General features: G+C 34.3%; 1 protein-coding gene across 1 annotated transcript in view; it reads left to right on the top strand.

The window, feature by feature from the left end:
* The window catches only part of LOC127634927 (ankyrin repeat and fibronectin type-III domain-containing protein 1), a 100,989-nt gene that overhangs the window by 73,478 nt on the left and 10,011 nt on the right, over nt 1–17,500 (top strand). The window contains exons 12-20 of the mRNA XM_052114688.1: nt 2,137–2,244; nt 3,649–3,745; nt 3,844–3,973; nt 7,791–7,910; nt 8,269–8,487; nt 15,549–15,715; nt 15,799–15,949; nt 16,038–16,206; nt 16,455–16,621. Coding sequence (XP_051970648.1) covers nt 2,137–2,244; nt 3,649–3,745; nt 3,844–3,973; nt 7,791–7,910; nt 8,269–8,487; nt 15,549–15,715; nt 15,799–15,949; nt 16,038–16,206; nt 16,455–16,621 — 1,328 coding nt within the window. The remainder of the gene's footprint in view (nt 1–2,136; nt 2,245–3,648; nt 3,746–3,843; nt 3,974–7,790; nt 7,911–8,268; nt 8,488–15,548; nt 15,716–15,798; nt 15,950–16,037; nt 16,207–16,454; nt 16,622–17,500) is intronic.

Here is a 17,500-nt window from a genome sequence, read left to right as displayed (position 1 = left end):
ATAAAATATGGCCAGTTCTTCAACTGAATCATTCCAAATCACTCTAATGAACCAGTTCTTCGACTGAATCATTCCAAATCACTTTTATGAACCAGTTCTTCAACTGAATCATTCCAAATCACTTTTATGAACCAGTTCTTCAACTGAATCATTCCAAATCACTTTTATGAACCAGTTCTTCAACTGAATCATTCCAAATCACTTTTATGAACCAGTTCTTCAACTGAATCATTCCAAATCACTTTTATGAACCAGTTCTTCAACTGAATCATTCCAAATCACTTTTATGAACCAGTTCTTCGACTGAATCATTCCAAATCACTTTTATGAACCAGTTCTTCGACTGAATCATTCCAAATCACTTTTATGAACCAGTTCTTCAACTGAATCATTCCAAATCACTTTTTTGAACCAGTTCTTCAACTGAATCATTCCAAATCACTCTAATGAACCAGTTCTTCAACTGAACCATTCCAAATCACTTTTATGAACCAGTTCTTCAACTGAATCATTCCAAATCACTCTAATGAACCAGTTCTTCAACTGAACCATTCCAAATCACTTTTATGAACCAGTTCTTCAACTGAATCATTCCAAATCACTTTTATGAACCAGTTCTTCAACTGAATCATTCCAAATCACTTTTATGAACCAGTTCTTCAACTGAATCATTCCAAATCACTCTAATGAACCAGTTCTTCGACTGAATCATTCCAATTCACTTTTATGAACCAGTTCTTCGACTGAATCATTCCAAATCACTTTTATGAACCAGTTCTTCGACTGAATCATTCCAAATCACTTTTATGAACCAGTTCTTCGACTGAATCATTCCAAATCACTTTTATGAACCAGTTCTTCGACTGAATCATTCCAAATCACTTTTATGAACCAGTTCTTCAACTGAATCATTCCAAATGGCTCGTATTAATTGGTTCTTTGACTGAATCATTCCAAATCACTCTAATGAACGTTCTTCAACTGAATCATTCCAAATCACTTTTATGAAACAGTTCTTCAACTGAATCATTCCAAATCACTTTTATGAACCAGTTCTTCAACTGAATCATTCCAAATCACTCTAATGAACCAGTTCTTCAACTGAATCATTCCAAATCACTTTTATGAACCAGTTCTTCAACTGAATCATTCCAAATCACTCTAATGAACCAGTTCTTCAACTGAATCATTCCAAATCACTCTAATGAACTAGTTCTTCAACTGAATCATTCCAAATCACTTTTATGAACCAGTTCTTCAACTGAATCATTCCAAATGGCTCGTATTAATTGGTTCTTTGACTGAATCATTCCAAATCACTCTAGTGAACTAGTTCTTGTACTGAATCATTCCAAATCACTCTAATGAACTAGTTCTTCAACTGAATCATTCCAAATCACTTTTATGAACCAGTTCTTCAACTGAATCATTCCAAATGGCTCGTATTAATTGGTTCTTTGACTGAATCATTCCAAATCACTCTAATGAACCAGTTCTTCAACTGAATCATTCCAAATCACTTTTATGAACCAGTTCTTCAACTGAATCATTCCAAATCACTCTAATGAACCAGTTCTTCAACTGAATCATTCCTAATCACTCTAATGAACCAGTTCTTGTACTGAATCATTCCAAATCACTCTAATGAACTAGTTCTTCAACTGAATCATTCCAAATCACTTTTATGAACCAGTTCTTCAACTGAATCATTCCAAATGGCTCGTATTAATTGGTTCTTTGACTGAATCATTCCAAATCACTCTAATGAACTAGTTCTTGTACTGAATCATTCCAAATCACTTTAATGAACTAGTTCTTCAACTGAATCATTCCAAATCACTTTTATGAACCAGTTCTTCAACTGAATCATTCCAAATGGCTCGTATTAATTGGTTCTTTGACTGAATCATTCCAAATCACTCTAATGAACCAGTTCTTCAACTGAATCATTCCAAATCACTCTAATGAACCAGTTCTTCGACTGAATCATTTCAAATCACTCTAATGAACCAGTTCTTCAACTTAAGAGTGCTTTCAGAACATCGGAAAAATCTGTCACACTTTTTATCATGTGTATCTGTTGTTTTTATCCACGATGAATGCACTGGTTTTATATCTCTTTCTCTCTCTCATTAGGTTGGAGGGATGTGGACGGGCTATCATCTCGCCAGAGGGGCGTGAACGAGGCGTTAGAGCTTCTCCTGGTGCAACTTAAAGGGGCACATCGTCACTGCTCATGCCACGGTAAAAACCTACTTACTCACCCAGAACCTGAATGAAAGCTCCCCACATTCACTGAGAGCCACTGACAACACCACCTCCAACATTTCAACCCCTTTAAACAACTGCTGAGTTAATATTCCAGAGGTTTGGACCCCGAATGGACTGAAAGTGTGTGTGTGTCTTGTGGGGTCGACTCTGGGGGTCTTGTTTGTTATTTTTAGGGCGTCAGGACTGAGGGTTTACTTTACTGTCAGTTAAGGGAGATGAATTAGCCTTGACTGTTAACCCCACTGTCATTTATTCACTTTTGGTTGTGTGTGTGTGTGTGTGTGTGTGTGTGTGTGTGTGTGTGTGTGTGTGTGTGTGTGTGTGTGTGTGTGTGTGTGTGTGTGTGTGTGTGTGTGTGTGTGTGTGGGTGGGTGGGTCTATTGTTGGTGTAAGCCAAGCATAGTTAAACATGACAGAAATTACTCACAACACTAACAAAAATTTACCAACACAGCATGGTAATACCATTTGTTTTGTGCAACTTACCATTCTAATACCACTGTTTTGTACATGTTACCAGGGTAATACCAAGTTTTTGGTATTACACAAGTGACCTGTGTAACACCATGTTTTTTGTACATGGTATTATGGTAATACCAAAATCTTTTGCGTTACCAGGGTAACACCATGTTTTTGTACATGTTACCAGGGTAACACCATGTTTTTTTGTACAAGTTACCATGGTTATATCACGTTTCGTACATGTTACCTGAGTAAAACCATATGATTTACATGTTACCATGGTAATACCAAGATTTATTTACGTTACCATGGTAATATCAAAAATCTTTTCCATGTACATGTTACCAGACATGATCATATAAATTTATCAAGAAAATTCACATTGGATCATAATTTCTCTTTTTTTTTTGTAAGACTTTTTGATATTAGGTCAAAAATCATATTCTTGATGATACTTTTTGTATTGTTTTCCTGTAAAAGTCTCTAAAAATCCTTAAAACATGATCAGTTTGATTGATCTTGTTTTAGAAACAACATTGCATAAGATATTTCGTTTTTTCAGAGAATGTATTTTTAATGTGTATTTTGTCTCACTGTACTGACAGAGTTTTTGTTTGCTTTTATTTCCATTTCAGCCACGTCCTCCTTTAATTTCTGTGCTGATGCTTCATATGCACTTTATATGCATTTAGTAAGTCCAACCGGCAACTTCCTTGCTGAATCTAAAGTAGGGCCCTAGAGAAGCACTACCTTGAGGAATCCCTTTCAGCAATGTTTACCCATTTCATCTAAAGTTGAAAACTTCACATCTCTGTTGTGGAGAGGAGTTGTTCTGAACTCCTCCTCCTTTGTTTGATTCCACAGTGCAATAGTTTCTAACTAGTTCTCTCTCTCTCTGTCTCTGTCTCTGTTTAGAGCAGTGCAAAGCCCCGGCAAACAGGAAACACTCGGTGTCTAAAAGCCTCAGGCATCTCTTCCAGCCCACCAGCAAATTTGTAAAAAATCTGAAAAGGTACGGGAACAATTTCAATATTGAATGGCCTCAGAATGCCACATCTTGCATGGTCTATGACAACCTCTCTCGCTCACACTCTCTCTCTCTCTCTACAGAGGTCTGTATCTGGCCTGTGTTTTCTACAAAGATGAGAATATTCTGGTCACTCCAGAAGACCAGTTGCCTATCGTGGAGGTGGACGACTCTTTCAGCTGTCATGCGCAGGATTTCCTCTGGTTTACAAAGGTAACACAGAGTGTAATGCTGGATTACTTTGGTAGTGTTGTGACCCGCCAACAAATTATCCTTTTTAATAATTCATTTGAACTGATTCACAAAGTGTAAATAAAACTGTTGGTGGGATGACATGTTGGAATCATAAACAATGCGGCGTTTCTCATCGTATATAATAAAAAAATATATATATCAATAAAATTAATAAACTGTAGTGTTAATCTACATATTTATTGCACTACATAAAAGAACACCCAAATCACTAAATGGGACTTCAGGGGACACAAATTGATAAATAGTTTTTTATTATTGTATTAATTTTAAGGCAATAAAAAGCACATCATTCAATTTTAAGTGTAACAAAATGCATATTTATATCAACAGTAAATGTAGAAAATAATAGATAATGTACGTAATTATTGCAAAATGTGCATGACTGTACAAAATCTTATTTTAACTACTTAACAAATAAATGAATAAATAGACATGAAATACATCCCTGTATGATCATGCTGGAGGAAGGTCATTGGCTAGTAAATTTGAGTTTTTACTCGCCAGACTTTATGATCACATTTCACATTCTCAATTTTTATGATGTCATGAAATCGCATTTTTAAGAATGATACAAGCTGTTGTCACTGACATTTCGTACACATTTTTAACAAAACAGTTCACAAGGTAGGAACCTAATAATGAAAATTAGGGGTCACGATTGTGAAATTTGGCTGACAATTAATTGTCAAACAAATAATTGCGATTATGACGATTAATTGTTTGTGAAACACCTAAAACAAACAAACTCACCCAAATTTTGCTTGGGTCATTTATTAAAATAAGAGTATGATTTCATTTTCAGGCTTCAGAAAAGTCAAGAGTCAAATATAAAAGTATAAAATTCAAAATAATTCAAATAATATTTTAATGATCAAAATATGTCTAAATAACTAAAATATCTCTTATTTGTCCGATTTAATTTTTATCCATTGGAATTTTTCAGTGTTTTTTTTTTCTTTTGTAACCCAGCCAACCTGTATAGCTATTATATTATTTTATATTATTTTATATTATATTATATTATATTATATTATTTTTATATTATATTTTATTATATTATATTATATTTTATTATATTATATTATATTTTATTATATTATATTATATTATATTATATTATATTATATTATATTATATTATATTATATTATTTTATATTATACTATATTATATTATATTATATTATATTATATTATATTATATTATATTATTTTATATTATATTATATTATATTATATTATATTATATTATATTATATATTTTATATTATATTATATTATATTATATTATATTATATTATATTATATTATACTATATTATATTATTTTATATTATACTATATTATATTATTTTATATTATATGAGTTATATTATATTATATTATATTATAGTATATTAATTTATATTATATGATAGTTATATTTATATTATATTATATTATATTATAGTATATTATATTATATTATACTATATTAATTTATATTATATTATATTATTTATTATTATATTATATTATATTATATTGTATTATATTATTTATATTATATTATATAATTTTATATTATACTATATTATACTATATTATATTATTTTATATTATATTATATTATATTATAGTATATTATTTTATATTATACTATATTATATTATTTTATATTATATGAAGTTATTTTATATTATATTATATTATAGTATATTAATTTATATTATATTATATTATACTATATTATTTTATATTATATTATATTATATTATATTATACTATATTATATTATTTTATATTATATTATATTATATTATAGTATATTATTTTATATTATATTATATTATACTATATTATATTATTTTATATTATATTATATTATACTATATTATTTTATATTATATTATATTATACTATATTATATTATTTTATATTATATTATATTATATTATATTATACTATATTAATTTATATTATATTATATTATACTATATTATATTATATTATATTATATTATATTATACTATATTATATTATTTTATATTATATTATATTATATTATAGTATATTATTTTATATTATATTATATTATACTATATTATATTATTTTATATTATATTATATTATATTATAGTATATTAATTTATATTATATTATATTATACTATATTATATTATTTTATATTATATTATATTATACTATATTATTTTATATTATATTATATTATACTATATTATATTATTTTATATTATATTATATTATACTATATTATATTATTTATATTATATTATATTATATTATAGTATATTATTTTATATTATACTATATTATATTATTTTATATTATATGAAGTTATTTTATATTATATTATATTATATTATATTATATTTATATTATATTATATTATATTATATTATATTATATTATATTATATTATTTATATTATATTATATTATTTTATATTATATTATATTATATTATAGTATATTATTTTATATTATACTATATTATATTATTTTATATTATATGAAGTTATTTTATAGTATATTATATTATATTATATTATACTATATTAATTTATATTATATTATATTATATTATTTTATATTATATTATCTTATATTGTATTATATTATTTTATATTATATTTGTTTTATTTTATTTTATGTTATATTATATTGTTATTTTATATTATATTATTTTATATTATATTAAATTATGCAATAGTAAAATATTCTGCCTTAAATTCTTCACTTTCAAACATTATTTTAAAGTTCTCTGATTAACTCACAAGCCCTTATTTCTCGTGAAGACTTTGAGATTCTGTTTCTTGCATTTGATCATCTCCACAGAAATCGAGCAGCACATCTCCTCTCTCTCTCTTAGTTATTAACACTGCATGAATAAACCCACAATGACCACGGACATTTGCCTTTACAGGGCCGTTAAGTGAAACTGGAGTGCTTTGCGTTCACAACATGATTACATTTATACCTTGTTTATATTTTCACGGGAGTTTGGCGCAAGCCTCTGTAGAGTAGACAGCATGCACATCAGAGCGCTTGAGAAGTGGTTCATTTTCACAAGCTCTTAAGAAAGCTGCTCGTGTGATGTCTGTGGTTCCCTGAGATGCTCTGAGTTCAACTGAATGAGACACAAGTGCTTTGAGACAGCATGCAGGGAACGACAAGGCTTCTTAATCAACTGCTTTTTATTCAGTAAAAGCGCCTCGATGCTTCGACACTACACAACTCTATCAATGGCGAGTGAAATGTTAATATTTACATATTATTGAGCATAAGCTTTTCGTTGGCCGACAGTCCACAGCATTTTGAATTCGTCATTCTGTGTAAGATAGATTTATTGCAAGAGCTTTTCTAAAGATGCATCAATGTACACATGCGCCACAGACAGACGCTTTGAAACATCTCACTTTTTTGTGTTTTTAGGACGCTGTGTCAATTTAAAAGTAGTTTGAAACTTAGATGCATGCATTCGGACTTGCACTCGGTGCAGCTGTGCTTGAATGCAAGAACACATTCTCCTCTTGTGCTGTCACAGGTGTCAAACAAACCTGAGTGTGGTTTGTTAGTACACCTGGAGTTTTGCTTACTGCCCCCTGCTGAAAACAGGTGGTACTTCAAGCTTGAATTGCTATGATAGTGGGAATATTACTTATTATGTTCCAGGGACATGATTAATTGCATGATTTTTTCAAAGCATTATTGTACATGTAATTAATCGCACTGAATTAACACGACAGCTCTAATTATGTGCAAACTTGTTTCGGCAGGTGTCGCATCTCTGGGAGGAGCTCGGCTGGATGCAGCAATGCATCAGTCCTGCACACGCCTCCAGTTCCTGCACGCTTCTGTCGCGACTCAAATTGCTTCAGGCTGCTGCACAACTACAAGTGATGAAATACTATTAACATAAAACCACCCTTACATAAATATCACACTAAAATGCACAATGAAATCATATTGAAACTAAACAGAAATATTTGACATATACAGTATATTTGTCCTGCAGTGTGACATGCCATATTTCATCTAAAGGTTTTTTAAACAGCATTTGTCTGGTGGTTTTATAATTATTTTGCGTGCAGCTTTTATGAACTTGTATTAATGGAATATTTGTACTTTTAAAGTTCATTTGTCACATCGCAAGACTATTATTTAGTAAAACGCTAGTTGCGGGACCACTTTTTCTCATAATTTCCATATACATTATAACCTGAAACCGCATCAAGTAATTTATTTTGCTTCAAGGCACTTCTCGGCATGGTGGATCTGGGTCAGGTGTATTTTGAGCCGATTAAAGATAAGCACGGTAATGCAGTGTTGGTGTTGATGAGAGCCATGAGCTCGTGTGCGCCGCTGGAAGGCGTTCGCTGGATTCCCGTCAGCAAATTCCAGCTGCAGCGCAGGTCTTCCTCATCTTCATCAGAAGAGGCCACCGCACTGGAGACCCTGCTCTCCACACTACACGTGAGTGCATTCAGTTATCAAATGGTGAAACTTGCGACAGTCACATGCAATATTGACACTACCCTTAAATTTAACCCTAATGTTGGTAGCAGATAATTCAAATCTTAGGAGAGTTTTATTTCATAGTTTTGAATGACACAGGTGAGTGTATTTCAGATAACTAACCCTTTAACCCAGGGATTCACAAACGTTTTTGTCTGCTAAACCGGTGGACCTAAATGATATACTCGAGGTCCCCCTTATATTTTAAGTAATAATAGTTTTTTTCCCCCTTTTAATCACAATTTGGAACGCCCAATACGCAATGCGCTTTTAAGTCCTCGTGGTGGCGTAGTGACTCGCCTCAATCTGGGTGGCAGAGGACGAATCTCAGTTGCCTCCATATCTGAGACCGTCAACATGCACGTCTTATCACGTGGCTTGTCAATCTCATCAAGACAGACAACTTTCACACCACAGACTTTAGCTCCGCCCAACAGGAAGTCAGCCATTTTGGATTGTTCGAAAATGGCATGCTCTGGAATTTGACATACTCCTCATAGGGAATTCATCTGACTGGCACCAAACTTAGGCAACGTCGTACCAAAACATTGAAGATGCTAAATTGTGTACTGATTTTTGATGTCTCAAACGGCGTCTCCATGGCAACGCAATAAAATAATAAAACATAGGAAGAATGAATTGTCTCATATCTTCTGTGTGCATCATGTGATTTACATCAAAATTGACCCGTATTTTTGGCCTTGAGGGCTGATCACATTGATGTATCTACTGTGGGTCACGTCGTAGTGCCACCAACTGGCAGCAGGAAGTGTGGCCCTTACAAAAATCTTTGAAAAAATCTATTTATATTTGCACAAATCACTTCAATATTTTGGATGCATTGCTTTACTAAAGCCGCCAGGAGGAAATGGGACCACGGTGCTCGGGCCCGTTTATTGCTGCTTGCAGCTATATTTCTTATTATTATTGTTTTATTTTAGTGAACCTTCATTACATTTACTGTTCATTTCCTATATTATTATACATATTATTGCCATTTATATCCTAATCAGAGGTTGCACTACAAAAAATCACATCTGTCACACTGATGTACTGAGTTGTAAAATTTTCATAATTGTCTGTTTTTATCCATCATTTTTGTTTTAATTTCCCTGATAATTTTAGAAATGTTTGTCATTCCATTTGTATATACATTTGATATACTCTATATTAGGACTGTTAATCAATTAAAATTGGAAATAGAATTAATTACATGATATGCCGATTATTAAATCACATAAAATCCCTCAAAAAACAATAATTCAATACGTTATATATAATGGTAAAATCTTTTATAAATCGTTACACTGGTCGACAAAAGTTTGGAATAATGTACAAGATTTTACTATTTCAGAAGGAATCCAAAGTATAGTCGGGACATTACTGATGTAAAAAACAGCATCATCACTATTTAGAAAAAGTCATTTTATATCAAATCTAGACAGCAGCATCACTCCAACACCTTATCCTTGAGTAATCATGATAAATTGATCATTTGATACTATAAAATCACTTGCCATTATATCAAACACAGCTGAAAGATATTTGGTTCATTAAATGAAGCTTAATGTCGTCTTTGTGTTTGTTTTTGAGTTGCACAGTGTGCAATAGACTGGCATGTGTTCAGATCAATATTAGGTCAAAAATGGCAAAAAAAGAAACCGTTTTCTCTAGAAACTCGTCAGTCATTCATTGTTTTGAGGAATGAAGGCGATAAAATGCTTGAAATTGACAGAAAACTGCAGATTTCATACTATGGTGTAACTACAGTCTTCAAAGACAAAGCACAACTGTCTCTAACAAGGACAGAAAGAGATGTGGAAGACCAGATGTGCAACTAAACAAGAGGATAAGTACATCAGAGTCTCTAGTTTGAGAAATAGACGCCTCACATGTCCTCCGCTGACAGCTTCATTGAATTCTACCCGCTCATCACCAGTTTCATGTACAAGAGTAAAGAGAAGACTCTTGTGGGAAGAACTGCAAAGAAAGACACTTTTGAAACAGAAACACAAAAAGAAAAGGTTCGAGTGGGCAAAGATACACAGACATTGGACAACAGATAATTGGAAAAGAGTGTTACGGATCTAAACCTCATTGAGATTTTGTGGGATCAGATAGACTGTAAGGTGTGTGAGAAGAGCCCGACAAGACAGACACATCTATGGCAAGTGCTACAGGAAGTGTGGGGTGAAAGGTCACATGAGTATCTGGTCAAACTGACAGCTAGAATAACAAGGATCTGCAAAGCTGTCATTGCTGCACTAATTTTTCACGTAATTAATGTCTTGACTATACATCGTGATCATTGAATGCCACTTTTGTGACTAAAGGTACCAATTTCTTTCCATAAGAGCAAAATCTGTACATTATTCAAAACTTTTGGCCACCAGTGTATATTTAAATTATTATAATATGTATTAAATATATCACACTTTAAAAAATTTAAATGCATTTCATTATTGTGGCAGACTAAAGGATTGACACTTTAACTCAACTGGTTAATGCCTGAAAATCGATAGAAAAAACGATTAGTGTGCCATTTGTAGCTTAAACCTTAAACTCCTCCTCATCTGTTTTCTCTCTCTTCTATCTCTTTTATTTTCCCTCGATTGCTGCGTCTGTGGGGATTGTGGGTATATAACAGTAGCATTGTCCAGTTGATGATTTAGTCTGTATGTTGTAAACAATTCATCCACCACTGATTGTATGTTTGAAAGCAGCTCTCGCCCACAGAACTTCAGACCCAGTGTGAAAATTATGTTTTGTCTGAGGTGCTCACATTTTCCCTGTGGTAAAGCAGTGGGTGCTATGAATTTCAAATTTCCATAGTATTTCATAACTTCCTTTGCTCTGGTGAATTCAGTGACTCTGCAGACAGAGAACAATGGCTGCATTATAGACTTTTAAAGATTAACATTTTAAAATAAGACTTAAACCACTGGGATAAAATCTATAAAAACCCCATATGCACGACAACTGCATACACTATACAGTAAGTAGTGAATGGGACGTTATGGTTCTCACACGATTCAGTTCAATATTCAATATGAGGTTCACGATTTAATCTAATCTCGATTCTATAATCACACTTAAATGACAAAATATGAAAAAAAAAAAAATGTATTTAATGTTTAAGCAAATAGAGGGCTATATTCAGGCTTATCAGTTGCAGAACAAGCAATAATGTATAATTTATATTGAATAATATGTTTGTCATCATACATTTATTTTTATGAGCTTATATGAGCTGAAATGAGGTGTGATTGTATGAAATAAGAAATAACACGGAGTAAATATTCATTTGTGTAATAAGCGCTATAATGGTACTGTCACTTTAAGAGTTTCGCATGCATCTCACAGACTCGCAGAGAGAAGCCTCTCGTTTTATTTTTTTAATCGCATCTGTATTATGTGTTATTAAAATTGACTATACAGAACAGAAAGGACATTAAAAGACACATTATTCAATGAAAGCAGAGTGCGTGAATGTCATCTTTGATGGAGACACATTACACGGAAGAAATGGTCTGTTTTTAGTTTCAAGAACTTTTCAACAAAACAAGGCAATTTTCCAGGTCTTCCAGTTCTTAAATTTCTAAAAGCTAAATTCAGGCTGTTTAAGCTCTTCAAGGACCTTGTGCAAACCCTGTAAACAGTGTAGAAAGCACAGTAGGGGTAAAATCAAGCAATAGAGATCATAATGATGTTCGACGGGTCAATGTGTTTATGATCACATAGACAGAAAAGCATTTGTTTTCACAGCATGAAAGCCTGACTCAACTTTTGAGTCAAATGTCTCATGAAGTTGGATGTGTTATAGCATCTTTGTTCATCCCACACGTGTTTTACATACAGCCTTCAGTTTATTGCTACTATACTAAAGGCTTTTGAATCCAAACGTTATCATAAAGGTCGATGGAGGCGTTGTGTCAAAGCGAAGATTTCAATGAACGAGTCGTTCTTTTGAATCAACCGATCTGTGGGAATGTGTCAGACTAGCTCTTACAGATGCCCAAAGAAATACATTTAAACATTTGTGTTTTTCACGAGTCACTGATCTCGAGTCCAAGTCAAGTCTCATGTCAATTGTTTACGAGTCCGTGTCGAGTCGCGAGTCGTTTTTGCAACTTAAGTGCGATTTGAGTGTGTCACAGACTCGAGTTTCCATCTCTGGTGTGTGTGGTAACAACCCAACAACCACATGGCTCCAGAGTCAGTCTCACAGTCACATAGTTTAGAAATGATAAACGTGGGTCAGTGTCAGGCCATTGCAGTTCTTCATACCTCTGTGTATGTTTGCCCATTTTCCATCCCATATCTTTCAAGGTCTTCAGACCGCACAAAATGCTCCATACATTGTACATCTAAAGAGCTGTTCAGTTTGTAGTCCTAAAGCCTGAATGGGAATTGGCATTTTCAATCCAAGGGTTCCCTCTGAAATTTACATTGGGTTTTTACAATAGCTGTTTTTGATTTATGTGTACAATCTCTGTAATACGAATAGAACACAATTAAAAGATGCTAAATAAAGGCAATTTTTCCATTTTGACACTTTTCTTGACGATAAAACACATTTCCCTCCAAATCCAAATAATCGTAAGGCAAAATAGCCTTACTGTGATTAATCTGGACATTTTATGTAATTTTTATTCAAATAAAAGCAGTGATTTTTAATATTAAAGTTGTTAAAATTAAAGGCATTACAGCAAAGACTACCATGATGTATTCATACTTAATGTTAGAAATACACACATTGTAAAAAAATAATTTTATTCTTGTTTTCCAGTGAAAATTTAGAATTTTTTGATTTTCTCCCTAATTTGGAACGCCCAATTCCCAATGCGCTCTGAGTCGTCGTGGTGGCGTAGTGACTCGTCTCAATCTGGGTGGCGGAGGACGAATCTCAATTGCCTCCGTGTCTGAGACGTCAATCCGCGCAGCTTATCATGTGACTCGTTGAGCGCGTTACCGCGGAGACGTAGCAAGTGTGGAGGCTTCACGCCATTCTCCGCGGCATTCACGCACGACTCGCTACACGCCCCACCGAGAGCGAACCACATTATAGTGACCACAAGGAGGTTACCCCTTGTGACTTTTCAGTCCCTAGCAACCGGGCCAATTTCGTTGCTTAGGAGACCTGGCTAGAGTCACTCAGAATGCCCTGGATGCGAACTCACGACTCCAGGGGTGATAGTCAGCGTCTTTACTTGCTGAGCTACCCAGGCACCTTATAAATGTTTTTTTTTTTATTACTATTGAGTAACTTATGCCACATCCACACTAATCCAAAAAGCGAATTGTTTAAAACGCTGTATTTCGGTGGAGGAAAAAGTCACTTTAGTGTGGTTGAAAGGCATAAACATAGAGAAAGTAATGCGTTTTCAAACAAAAACATAATAGTGTGGACATAGCCTAGAATACAATTGAATTTTAGTTTTTTATTTATTTTTAGACAGTAACGGACAGTTATTTTGTCTATTTTTCCTCCTACTTATGAAAATAGGCATGGTGACATTTTCTAAACTTGCCACCTGAACACACACACAAAACGTTTTGACTAGATTTGGTGAGTCTAGGTTATTTTATCAAATAATCCCCCATTCATACTGTTCAGGTCAAATTTGACCCGCCATAGGAAATGAATGGCTGAGGCTGTAACAGTAATTTTGTGAAATAAAAATCAGTAAATCAGACACAATGGAGAACACACATGCGTGCACACACACACACACACACACACGCACGCACAGTTCAAGGTCAGACAAAAGTCTTATGGTGCGTTCACATACAACGTGAATACAATTTTTGCCTCGCTTTGCTCGCGCGAAACAGGAGGAAGGGCTTCTACCACAACTTCTCTTTCCGCCATCAACCATGGCCGATATCATAACGACTTCTGTTCTGTATCTGTTGTGGAAGTCCCAGATACGTCGGAAAACCAAAGGCCATCATGTTTGGGTGCATTTTATGCAGCTTTCTTCTGCCACTATGTCAGTGCGTCAGTGACATCCGGACAATCTCAATGCTGATAGGCTTTTGTGACAACATTTAAAATGTGTTAAAAAGTTGAAAGATTTCAACTCGCACGAATGAAGCGATTTCGCGTTTCTGCTTCGCGCCATTCGCACAGCCTGCCGGGAATTCGCGTCTATTCGCGTCTTTGCATTGACTTTATATGTAATCGCGCCACGCGAAACGCTTGATTCGCGTTGTCTGTGAACGCACCATTAGTCTGACCCCACTGTGAGAAAGTTTACACATTTAGGTGTGGGAGCTGAACAGCATGGTCAGGTTTGACCGTAAGCATATTGTGGCATCATTGCAAAACCTCAAGACACAAGTGGTTTAACTTGTGTGGAGTGATGGTGGCGTTGTGGGCTAAAGCACTATACTGGTAAGCAGAAGGTTGCTGGTTCGATCCCCACAGCCACCACCATTGTGTCCTTGAGTAAGACACTTAACTCCAGGTTGCTCCGGGGGGATTGTCCCTGTAATAAGTGTACTGTAAGTTGCTTTGGATAAAAGTGTCTGCCAAATGCATAAATGTAAATGTTTAAAAAAAGTTACAAATAATTACCAACAATAAAATCTATATATATATCTAATACCTTGCATAACTTGTGATAATATGTAGAAATTACAACATTGCAACAACATCGGCTTCTAGAGATGAGCACTGATGCCATCTACTGGCCATAGTTGTCATTTCATGTAATTGTGCTTTTTATTCCAGCAGATGTCACCAGAGACCCCCAGTGACATACTGTATTTTTATGTTTTGACAATCTTTTCATTGAAGTGAAGATAACAATAATATGTGCTTAATTTATATGAACATTGAATAAAGTAATTGAGTAATTTAGAGGTAAATAAGGAAACAAAACACCATAATCTCCCAATAGAAATGCATAAATATAGTGTTATTACATATCTTTACAAGAAAAATTGGGGGTTCCCCATTTGATGTTTTGGGTCAAATTTGTTTCATGTGACTCGCCCAATGCATCTCTGTGCAGGAGAAACAGTCCTATCACTGGCGCAGCAGGAAGTGTTTGTCCGCCGGTCTGTATCTGGGTTACCTGAAGTTGTACACCTCAGTAGACCAGATCAGAGTGCTGGTGTCACAAAAACATCCAAATGTGCTGTGTCACACCAAAATACGAGACAACGGCCACGTCTCCAGGTATGACAGTGATTGGGTGTGTTATGCACGTGTCTGTGTTTACAGTATACATGTGTAGTAATTTTGCGTTGTTCGTTGTGTAGAGAGGAATGGCAGTGGCTGCAATCCTTGACTTCGCTCGAGGACAGCGTGCAGGTGTGCGCCGATACACAAAGCGCTCCGCATCGCCTCCTACTGGACCTGCGAAATGCTGCCAAAGATTTGCTCGGCTACATCAACATTCCTAACAACCAGGTTTGTGCAAGTTTGTTTACTACGCTACATTTGTAAGGTGACATTTTTATTTTTAAGCCTAATTTTTCTCTTTTTCTTCACATTTTAGGCGCAGGATTTCCGTATTTATGTAAAGGAGGTAGTAGAGTTGGGTGAGGGTGTGTCCTTTCTGTTGCTCCTCCCTCCATGTGAGGAGGTGTGTTCACCCCCCGGTCAAAACCATCTGTGCTCGCTGCGCTCGGGATTCTTCACTCTACCACTGCAGATCTTTGAGTTGGGTAAGCAGGCGTGGGACAAATCAACATAAAAAGTTTCCCTTGAACGGTGTGCTTGAAATATCTTACTTTAAAAAGAAATGCCACTTGGGTTTGATATTTTATATTATTACATTTCTAACTGTGGCTTTGGCGTCCCAATACTTTTTGGGGCCAGTGAATGTTCCCTCTCGGTCAATAACATACAGTATATCTCCCCAATAGTTTCACCATTCAGTTTCCTTATTCCGTCTCTTTCTCTTCCCCTGTAGTTCATTTTGAGTCATACTGCCCTAGTTTCATTGCTCTGTATTGCCGTGTATCTGCTCTGTTGGGTCTGGAGTCTCTGATGTCCCAGCAGTCTCTGCGGGAAGCCTTCTCGGAGTCGGAGCTTATCGCTGCCAAACAAAAACATCAGCAGACTGAAGAGTATTTGCAGGTATTTCTGTCCTATGTGCAATTCAACATTGGCAGCTTGTCATCCACAGCTCAGTTTTCATAGGTGTAACAGATGAAGAGCAATAAAAGATAGAACAAACTGTACAACTGCAGGAATTTACAGTATCATCTTTAATAGAAGTTGGAGCTCAAGCAGAACTGAATATCAGCCATTGGGATCATAATTACAGTGCTATATATACAGCTATCGAAATTAATGCGTTAATGCATGCGATTAACAAAAAATGTGTCCGGGGTCAGTACACCGACACACACCACAAACACACGCAACAAAACTGTTTCCATGTCAATGATCAAGTGATGAAGAAAGGACCTCTTATCTGTATTTTTTGTACAAAAAATAACCTAGACGTGACCTGTGAAAAGCTGCATGCACGTGACTCGCTGGAGTGAAGCATCAGCGTTTCCCCGGCGCCGCGTTGTGCTTCCGTCTTCCAGGACGGGTTGGATTAAGTATCACTTAAGTGTGTAGTGCAAGCGCGTTTCATGTGATGTTCAATACTGCGCAAATCATGTTAATGCCACTGTACGATTGCTGTAGCAAATTGATAGACACGATTAATATTGTGGAGGATGAGAGTTAAAGAGATTTGATGCTCATTGCATTGAAAGTTCTTTCATTTAGTCAACCTCCCACTTAGACCTCGACAAACTTTGTTTTCGAGTTACTTGAATTGTTGCCATTTAAGTGCATGTATGTCTTTACATTGTAGAATACTTTGTTTGGAAAATTTTAATAAAACATTACTGTTACATCTTTTTTTGCTTTCCTTTCTACAAAGGAACTAAATGCATTTTGAAAAGTATATAGAGCCAAATTTAAGCACTTTTCAAAATCTGTGTATTATTTATTTTAATT

The sequence above is a fragment of the Xyrauchen texanus genome, chromosome 42 (genome assembly GCF_025860055.1).
Source record: "Xyrauchen texanus isolate HMW12.3.18 chromosome 42, RBS_HiC_50CHRs, whole genome shotgun sequence".
Lineage (NCBI taxonomy): Eukaryota > Metazoa > Chordata > Actinopteri > Cypriniformes > Catostomidae > Xyrauchen > Xyrauchen texanus.
Note: the sequence above shows the minus strand (reverse complement) of the source record. Positions and strands in the feature narration are given on the sequence as shown.